Below are 10,846 nucleotides of genomic sequence, written 5' to 3' on the forward strand. Positions count from 1 at the left end.
TGGCATCATGCTGGGAAAAAGAAGGCATTTTTCTAATCCTGACTCTGCTATTTGCTTCGTGTATGACCTTAAAGTCACGCAGGGAACATCTTTTGACTCAGAATCATAGAAGATTAGAGATAATATTGCCCAACCAATCCTCTCATTCTACAGATGGGGAAACTAAGTCCTTAGGGGGCCTTCTCTCCCTGAGAGAAGATGACTCTCTAAGGCCACTGGGTTGTATTACACCTTTGCACTCAAAGACCAAGAGTTTGACTATTTTGAAGTGAAAGTTCATTGTAAAAAATTCATTGGATGTGTACCAATGAAACAACATGCTTTGAATTGAGCTACCATAGAGTTCTTTAAAACTGGGAAGTTTTAAAGCTGAGGAAGTTCTTAAGAATTTCATTTGTATTATCTTCACTCTGAGGATGATTATAGATTACAGATTTTTATTCTGTCACTCACACTGAGTGTGTGATAAAAATCTATAAGCATATGACCGGGTAAGAAATCATCTCCATCGTAACAATATTCTCAACAACAACAACAAAAGCTTAGTATAAATTATGCTAAGGGCATCAAAGAAATCTTAAAATGGTTAACCAATGAAAAATAATCATTTTACAGTCAATTGATCCAAAGAATTTAAAATGGAAGGAAGGAGCACCAGGTATTTAGGAATATGTCTGAGTGTAGACTAATAGTCACGTGATGAAAAGCTTAGGCCTACATCATGGTGACTGGTTTTTATGGCTGAGAAATATGGTAGGTACTTGGAAGTATTAATTTTTGACTTTGTCTTGCTTTTGTCATCTCCTAGGGAGGAGCCTCCTCAAAAGAAGCATCACAGTATCCCAGGGTCTCCTAGGTTTTCCACAGGGGCCAATATCCCAGTGTCTCTCCACTAAAGGATGCTGCAGTCCCTCAAGAGGTCCAAATATTTCCAGGTATATGTTTTCTCTTCTTCTGTCTCCACATCTGTGTTTGCCCAAATCTTGACCTATACATTGAATTGGGCACAATTACTAACAGTTACATTTATACAAGTTTAATAGATGCGAAATTCATTAAATAGTTTAGAAAGAAGTGCACTAATGATTAGGGGAATCAGAAAATACTTCATGCAAAAGATGATACTTGAGCTGCTTCTTAAATAAAAAAGAGAGGAAATCTCTAAGGCAGGAGTAAGGAAAGAATGCTTTCTAGACACTGGAATGGCCTCTATAAAGGTATAGAGATAGGAAATAGGTTGTCACATAGGAGAAACAGGGAGAAAGCTAGTTTGGCTGTATTGTGGAGAGCAATATAAGAAGCAATTTTCAACGAGATCAGAGAAGTTGGTCCAGGTTGTGTAGGGCTTAAGAAGATAAACATAGTTCAATTTTCCCCCATAGAGACAACAAAAAGCTACTGGAATTAATTGAATAGAGGAGTCACAATGGTGAAAAGTTTGACACCATGGGAGTGATAAGAAGTTTGAAGCAGGGGATTAATTAGGAAACTGTTTGAATAATCTATCTAGTCACAAGGTGATGAAATCCTGAAATAAAGTGGGTAACTGTGAAAATAGAGACAGAGTCAAATATGAAAGATACTGTGCAATTGGAAATGACAAGATTTGACAACTTTATTGGCTACATGGGGTGAGTATAAGTAAGCAGATGAGTGTAGTATTAAGGTCATGAACCTGGGACACTGGAAGAATGGTGATGCCTTTGATAGAAATAGAGAAATTTATAAGAGAAAAGGTTTAGTGAGACATATAATTAGTTCAGTTTTGGAAAAATTAGGAAGCCACCATCCCAAATGCCTTACTCTTGCTACCACAACTATGCTTAGTTCATAATTTGTAATATCATTTCAGTCCCTTCACAATGTGAAGAAACAACACTAAACTACATCTCCAAGAAGCTCATATGTCCCTGAAGACCTTCTCTGACTATAGAAATCCATCTCCAAAAGTGTGTTACATTGCAGAAAAGATAACTAAGGGAAGTGAGGTGCTTAATGGTCGGCCTAAGAAGGCTGCAATATATAATACACAAGAAACATGAATGATGGACATCATCAAGCAATTGTATGTAAAAGAAGATAGGCTGTTTGTTCACATTGCAAGAATGTGGGATGACAGGTAGAAAGCAAAAATAGCTGATATTATGAAGATGTTGAGCAGAAAGAAAACCTCCAGTTTGTTTTTGGAGGGCATGGGCAAAATCAGCACAGCACTGGCAGGCATGGATAGGTTGTGAACTGCATCCGTGGAAGGAACTACTGAACCAGTAAGATCACATATTTGTTTGAGTATTTGATATTGCCAATTACATAGAAGGGTTGTTTATACCATTTGGAATATATCTTTTCAGTTGTTTCTAATAGTCAGTGTCCTGGGCTTAAATCTCATCCATCACACAGGTAGGTTTATCTCTGGATTTTATTCTACCTCATAGACCTTAAGTTGTTTCATTTGTCTACATAACAAATAATTAGTATAATTAGATTTTTCTAGAAATATAAACAACCCCTCTTATATTTATATGCACTGTACATATACACAGTATTTTTGTAAAGAATATTTTTATTACCTCACTAATGTGATTTTGTGTGTGTGTGTGTGTGTATACACACACTCACCTTTTCCCTCTCCACATACACACACATATGTATATACAAATGAATTTACATATCAAAGGAAACTGATCTTTTAAGAATCTGGTCATTTCTTAACCTATTTAAACTTACCTGTTTACCTATACTTATCTGTTTATAGACATATCTATGAATATATAGATATAGATATAGATGTAGATATAGATATAGATATATACATACCTGTACATATATATATATACACACACACATACAGATAGATAAGTATAAAACAGCCTGCATATATGTATAAATTTATCTATCTAGATATATCTACATATATAGAGAGATATCTATATACATAGATATAGATATAAATATATATATATTTATCTATAGATATGTTTCTATCTAAATACATTTATCTATGTTTACTATATTCATGTATATGCATATATGTGAACATTGTATACATAATATAAATGCATACATTAATACATATCTACACGTAGATATAAAGCATATAGAGTATATTATGTAGCTAGATAGTATATATAGTACATCTATAAATATATATAATACATTAATATATCTGCATAGATATATAGATCTATATGTCATTATAGATGTAGGTATCATGTGCATGCATATGTTTATATACACATAAACATATATTCTAAGATTACAGGTAGATAAATATAGCTAAATAGATAAATCTATGTATTTATCTATGAGACTATATCTCTATATATGTATATATTTATATACACACATGCATATATACATACATATTCATATACATATATACAATATCCATACCTATATAGATAGATAGATGCAGATAACTTCCATCTAATTTTCACCTCTTGTGGTGGTACATGACTATAATTCCTGCTACTGGAGAGGCTAAGGCTGGTAGATCACTTAAATTTGGGAATTCTGAGCTACAGTTCATGCATCTTCACTAATTCTGGCACCAATATGGCAAGCATTTGGGAGGGGATACCAAGAAGATACCAGACTGTCTAGGGAGGGGTAAACCAATTCAGTTGGAACTAGAGCAAATCAAAGCTTTAGTGCTAATGAACATGGAAGTCATAAAAGATGCCCTATCGTGTAGAAATTAGCTACTACCACCAAGTTAAATTTGAGAGAGATCATGATCTTAAAAAATGTACTTTTCAGTGCTCTATAAAAATAGAATGGGAATTTAACCTGAGCAAAATTCAGAGAATCCCCTATAACATCTTCTAAAACCTCCCTTGGTGGAAATGAGGTGTTTCATGGCATCAAGTCCAAAGCTCAAATTCATCCTGTCAAATCTAGGTCTACATGCTTCATTTCCTTTTAACTTCTCATTGAAAAGTTCTCTGTGTATACAAGATATGACATACAGCAAGGATAAAGTTACTCTACTCTTTTCTTTCCAATACCGTATATCCAAAGGTATGAAACTATTTATAATATTTAAAACCACTGAAATGAAGATTATTTTTTAATACTGAATAAAAGGAAAAGAAAAGCTGAACTGAAATTGTTCAAGGATTTAAGTGAAAAGGGGAATTAGTGCTATAGGGAAAGGATGGGGGAGGAAAGTTTGAAGCTTTGAGAGACTGGATAAATAGTGGTTCAGTGGAGAAGTGGGTGGAAGGACAGAGTGAGCCCTACACAATGGCAGGGTGGAGGCAGGAGTAGGTTTGCATGTTAACTGAAGGGCTCAAAAGTAATATCTCCTTAGAAAAGATACCTGCTGGGCATGGAATTTCTATTACTTAGGTACAAATATATTGCATGATAAAGTTGATAGTATCCTTTCCAGAAGGCTACAATTAATTATTTCATAATGCCTGAAGGTTTCAATGTGTGTGTGTGTGTGTGTGTGTGTGTGTGTGTGTGTGTGTGTGTGTGTGTGTGTTGGGGGGTTAGAGATAGTAGGCAAGGAAAAAGCATTTTTTTCTCTTTCACTTTTACAAGAGTATATATTTCTTACTATCGCCTTTTCTGTGAAAATACATGTTTTAGGGTAGGGAGGGGATAAATGAAGGAAGTAGAAGGACACGGTAGTTTTATAGACCGACCAGCAGGTTTCAGTGTGGAGGAATAATCGCAATTTAAAAAGTATCTCCAAAATTTCCTCCTCTTTCTCTTAGCTAGTCTTTTGTAATCTTATGTATGTTACTTAAAAAAAAAAAGCAGAAGGCAGCATAAAAACAATAGGAATACATTTTACCCAATGGGTCCACAGTCACAGACCAGACTGCAAGGCCACCAGGAGAAAGTATGAGAGAATATATTCTATGACATCCTGCTCCTTCCCCAAATAAACATTGAGGGCCAATGGAGTTATACTTTTCTTTTATTTTTGAAATGGCAAACCATATTTAATGTCTTTGTATGTACTTCACTGTCACCCCTCCACTGTGATCCATCATCACTCAGAACTCAGGGCAGGGAGCACATCAATACATTCCTTCGATCAAGATTGGAAGCGAGGGCTGGTAATTACCCTTCCATGCAAATAATTTCTGATGTTCTACACCAGGATATACGTCTCTGTATTCTATGATAAAATGATCTCTTCAGTCCCATAGGATGTTTGGAGTCTTTTGTTCTTCAGCTGCCCTAATGCAGACACCACGATGCTGAAAGTAGCGATAGGCCAGGGCACTACACAGGAAGCCGCCATACACGGTGAGCAACATCATGGAGGCAAACGAGGCCTTGTAGCCAAAGTCATCTACTTGTTTAGCTGATGGCATTTTGTCCCCTGGCCCTCACAGCTAAGACCGCAGCCTCCCTAAGTCCTTCGACTCACTCAACCTCTATAGTTTCTATAATCAGAAGAACAGCTATAGAATATAATACAAGATTGCCAAGACACAGGACCACACCATGAGACAATAGTGCACCCTAAAGGGAATTTTAATTCTGTTCCCAAAACAGTATGATGCCTATTTACTCCTGCTTGAATTAAGAATTTCCCACAAAATTGATTGGCAGCTTTGCAAGGTTTTTTTTCCCAATAAGTAACAATTTACGTGTATATGATTCACAATTATATAAATAATTGGAAATCTCCATTATAAATATTTGGAACCTTTGGATAAACCTCTTATATCAATCATCTTATACAACATAAATTATCATTTCTAGTTCTGAAGAATTACTCCTAAGTTACTCCTTCCTTGCTATATCCTGTAACAATCTATTTGGTATTTCAACACTGAATCCAAATCTATATTCCCTAAAGTCAAACCCCATAATAACAGATACTGCTACACAAGCTGGTATTTCAAAAGCATTTGAATGAAAGAACAAACATATAATTATGAGCATTTCCAATCTTTCTATAGATGGTCTACAGAAATAGTTTTATAGGGGGGACAACACATCATAGAAGAAAAAATCTTCTATTTTGGAAATGAGAAAGCTTTGGTTTGAATCTTGTCTCTAACACTTACTGCCTATATGTTTCAAATAAAACAATATTAAATATCTAAGGTTTCCTTATCTGTAAAAGGAGGTTAGCAGAAATTACTTAATAGAGCCAAGATGGTGGAGAAAAGGCAGGGACTCACCTGAGCTCTCCCAAATCCCCCTTCAAATAACTTAGCATAATGCCTGAAAATGAATTCTAGAGTAGCAGAAACCATAAAAGGAGAGGGGAAAAACAATTTTCCAGCCCAAGACAATTCAGAAGGTCTGCAGAAAAGGTCTGTCAAATTGGTGTGACAATGGAGCGCAGTCCAATGCAGGTTGACCAGTGCAAACCATACCCCAGGAAATAAGCAGCAGACCTTGGGTGTAACTGTATGAGTGGCAGCAGAGGTGGCTTCCAGAGCTATCATCTCACAGTTGGTAAGGGGTTGAACAACAGGTCAGAAGGAGATTATAGGGGTCCCTTTATTGGCACTGGGTGTAGGACTCTGCTGCATTGCCCATATTTGTATCTGGGTCATAATTATGAGTCTCAGTCCCAGGAGAGGAAAAATACTAACACATTTATGGCCACAGGGAAGCAGACACCCTAGTCATAGTTCCAGGAAGGAAAAGAGAGCTTGTGATTACTCATGGAGCAGAACAGAGCCAGGAGGATAATAAACACACTTCTCCTTGGATCATGCTACTTTGGAAGAATTGAAAATTTACAGATACCTAGAACTACCTCTGAAAACATCTGCACACACAATGGCACCCCAAAAGCTTAGGTCTTTGCTTTCTTCATCTTGGGAACAGAGCACAACTTTAATATACAAAGTTAAAAATAAAGAAAAACACTGTGAAAATGAGAAAACCAAAAAATCTGACCACAGAAAGTTAGTACAGTAACAAGGAGGATCAAAACACAAACTCAGAAGACAAAAAAAAAAATAAAATAAAACTGCTACAAACAAAGCTTCAAAGAAAAATGTGAACTAATCTGAGGTCCAAAAAGAGTTCCAGGATGAGCTCAAAAGGGCTTTTAAAGATAAAATAAGAGAGGTCAAGGGGAAAAAAAGGAAAATAAATTAGAGTGATTCAAGAAAACCATGAATAAGCATCACCAACAGCGTAAAGAAATACTGAAGAAAACAACACCTTAAGAAATAGAATAGGCCAGGGCAGCTAGGTGGCACAGTGGGTAGAGCACTGGCCCTGGATTCAGGAGGACCTGAGTTCAAATCCAGCCTCATACACATAACGCTTATTAGCTTTGTGACCCTGGGCAAGTCACTTAACTGCATTACTTAGCCAAAAAAAAAAAAAGAAATAGAATAGAACAGGCCAAATGATAAAAAAGAGGCACAAATATCCATTGCAGAGAGGAATGATTTAAAAGGCTGAATTGGACAAAAAGAAAAAAAGAAGCAAAAAAAAATTATCTGAAGAAAAGAAGCCCTGAAAATTAGAAGTGGTCAAATGGAAAACAAGGTACAAAAGCTCAATGAAGAAAATAAACACTTAAAAATTATAATTGCAGTAAGTGGAAGCTAATGACCTCAAAAGACATCAAACAACAATTTAAAAAATCAAAATAGTGAAAAAAGAAGAAAATATGAAATACATATCCTTCATATACATACATATATGCATACACATATAAACACACACACACACATATATTAAAAAAAATTGACCTGGAAAATAAACTTAGGAGACATCATTTAAGAATTACATCAGAGAATCCACACTGGGGAGAAACCTTACGAATGTAATCATTGTGGAAAGGCTTTCAGACAAAACTCCCAACTTCTTCTGTATCAGAGCATTCACACTGGAGAGAAACCTTAGCAATGTGATCAATGTGGAAAGACTTTCAGAGAGAACTCCAAACTTGCTGCACATCAGAGAATCCACACTGGAGAAAAACCTTATGAATGTAACCATTGTGGAAAGGCTTTTAGAAGTACCTCAGATTGTTCTGTACATCAGAGAATCCACACTGGGGAGAAACCTTATGAACGTTATCAATGTGGAAAGGCTTTCAGACAAAATTCCCAACTTGCGCTACATCAGAAACCTAATGAGATAAAACTTTTTTATGTACACTCTCACGTTACTATACAAATCTGATGAAAGAAAGGGCCAAGGGACATAGTTTCTGCATAATCATTTCATTAATTATGGCTAATGAATAATTAAAATAATTAATAAAAAGATGGTCATTTACCTTTCTCTTGTAAACTAAATATGAATCATGGAGGAATATGAACACTTATATGCCGTTAGAGAAGTGGGTGTTACCAAGTGGCATAAATCAACTCTCATTGATTAAAAATTAATTAAACTGAAAAAAATTAGAAAAAAAAGAATCATTGAACTACCAAGATGGCACAGTAAGAAGTAAATTGCTCTCACCTTCCCTTATTGACCTCTGGAAGCCCAGAAAATAGTAACCCAAGAAAAAAACCCCTGGAACAGCAGTCTTGTAGCCTAGGAAGCTTGGGGGATTAATGGGAAAGGCTCCTCTCACTCTGGGGGAGGGGGAGCACTATAGGATGAGAGGCATCCCATCAAGAAAGCAGCAAGCCCCACCTCAACATACCAGGGGGAGATCCTGCAATCCAGGGTGATGGCGTGGGTGATTGCCAACATCAGGACTGCTGAGTGCCTCAGTACAGGCAAGTGAACCATTAAACAATAGTTAAGAAAACCACCACATGTGACAGCATTCTCCAGAGGCCAAATCACCAGGAGCCTCAGCACAATTCTGAGAAGCACAACCCTAGGAGGCAAAGTTCCAGGCTGACAGTCATGCTCCAGCATTGAAACATCCTTGTGCAAGGCCCAGGTGAGCAAGAATCAAACAACAGAGTGCAAACCCTGGGTGAGCAGGCATCCCTCAGGGGCCAGACTCCAGACCCACACCCCAAGAGCTCCAGTATTGCTCACCCCAGATCAGCAACAGATAAGCAGCCAAAATCCTACAGCCTCCAACTGCCAGCAAATGACGCCCCAGCACACAAAGCCAGTGACAAGCTCCTGGGCTCCCAGGACAAGAGACTTGGGTAAGTATCCCCTGTTCTCCAGCAGTAGAGTTGAACTTTAAAAAAAAGGCAAGAAATAGGGAAACACCAAGAACAAGAGGAGAAGTGAACAATGACCTTAGATTCTTCTTATAAGAAAAGGGAACAAATTCAGAAGAGGAGAACATTGTCAATATATCCACATCTAAAACCTCAAAGGGGAATATGAACACACAGAAATATCAAGCCCAAAAAGCATTCTTGGAAGAGCTCAAGAAGGAATTTTAAAGTCAAATAAGAGAGGTAGAAGAAAAATTGGAAAAGAAATGAAAGACATGAAAGAGAGAGTCAATAGCTTGGAAAAAGAAGGACAAAAATTTACTGTAGAAAACAAGTCCTTAAAAAATACAATAAGCCAAATGGAAAAAAAAGTACACTGAAGAAAACAATTCCCTGAAAAGTAGAATTGGCCAAATGGAAAAGGAAGGACAAACACTAACTGAAGAGAAAAACTTAAAAAGTCAAATGGGCTAAATGGAAAAGGAGGGTACAAAATCTAGTAGAAGAAAACAATTGGTTAAAAATTAGAATGAGGCAAGTGAAAGCTAATGACTATATGAGAGATCAAGAATCAAACAGAAACAAAAGAATGGGAAAAGAAAATTGAAGAAAACATAAAATACCTCATTGGTAAAACAACTGACATGGAAAATAGATCCTGGAGAGAGAACTAAAAAGTTATTGGACTATCTGAAAGCCATGATCAAAAAAAGAGCTTAGACATCATCTCTCAAGAAATTATCAAGGAAAACTGCCCTGATATTTTGGAACCAGAAAGCAAAATAGAAATTGAAAGAATCCACTGATCACCTCCTGAAAGAGATCCCCAAAGGAAAACTCCTAGGAATATTGTAGCCAAATTCCAGAATTCTCAACTCAAGGAGAAAATATTGCAAGCAGCCAGAAAGAAGAAATTCAAGTATTGTGGAAATACAATAAGGATAACACAAGATTTAGCTGCTTCTACATTAAGGGTCTGGAGGGCAATGGAATATGATAATTCCAGAAGGCAAAGAAGATAGGGCTACAACCAAGACTCACCTACTTAGCAAAACTGAGTATAATCCTTCAGGGCAAAAAATGGTCATTTAATGAAATAAGGGACTTTCAAGCATTCCTGAGGAAAAGACCAGAGCTGAATATAAAATTTGACTTTCTAATACAATACTCAAGTGAAACATGGAAGAGGTAAACAGGAAAGAGAAATCATAAGAGACTTATTAAGGTTGAACTGTTTACATTCCTGCAGGGAAAGATGATACTTGTAACTCACAAGTACTTTGTCAGTATTAGGGTATTGGGAGGGTAAAAAAAAAAATATGTGTATGTATACATAGATAGAGGGCAAAGGGTGAGTTGAAGATGAAGGAGTGATATCTGGAAAATAATATTAAGGATAGAGAATGATTATACTTTGAGAAGGAGAAAGGGAGAAGTAGAATGGGGTAAATTATCTCACTTGAAACAGACAAGAAAAGGCTTTTACAGTGGAGGGGAAATGGGGGAAGGTGAGAGGGAATGAATGAATCTTATTCTCATAGGATTTGGCTTAAGGAAAGAATAACATACACAATGGGGTATGGAAATCTATATTAACATACAGGAAAATAAGGAGGGAAGGGGCAAGAGAACAGGGGTTTGATAGAGGGGAGGGCAGATTGGGGATGGGGATAATCAAAAGCAAACACTTTTGAGGAGGGACAGGATCAAAAGACAAAATAGAATGAATGGGGGGGTACAATAGGATGAAGGGAAATATACTTAGT

The 10,846-nt window shown here is 36.6% G+C and overlaps 1 protein-coding gene across 1 annotated transcript; it reads right to left on the reverse strand.

Moving 5' to 3' along the window:
- Positions 1-5,153: 5,153 nt before the first annotated feature.
- LOC110220749 (cytochrome c oxidase assembly protein COX14-like) lies at positions 5,154-5,333 on the reverse strand. Its single transcript, XM_021004918.1, has one exon. It carries the CDS (start codon positions 5,331-5,333, stop codon positions 5,154-5,156), a length of 180 nt encoding a protein of 59 aa, XP_020860577.1.
- Positions 5,334-10,846: the final 5,513 nt, after the last annotated feature.

This window comes from Phascolarctos cinereus, unplaced genomic scaffold, assembly GCF_003287225.1.
Source record: "Phascolarctos cinereus isolate Bilbo 61053 unplaced genomic scaffold, phaCin_HiC Scaffold_726;HRSCAF=1367, whole genome shotgun sequence".
In the NCBI taxonomy this organism is placed as follows: domain Eukaryota; kingdom Metazoa; phylum Chordata; class Mammalia; order Diprotodontia; family Phascolarctidae; genus Phascolarctos; species Phascolarctos cinereus.

What these genes read in the sequence shown, in the direction of transcription:
- LOC110220749 (XM_021004918.1), bottom strand. Translation starts at nt 5,333, where the DNA reads ATGCCATCAGCTAAACAAGTAGATGACTTTGGCTACAAGGCCTCGTTT.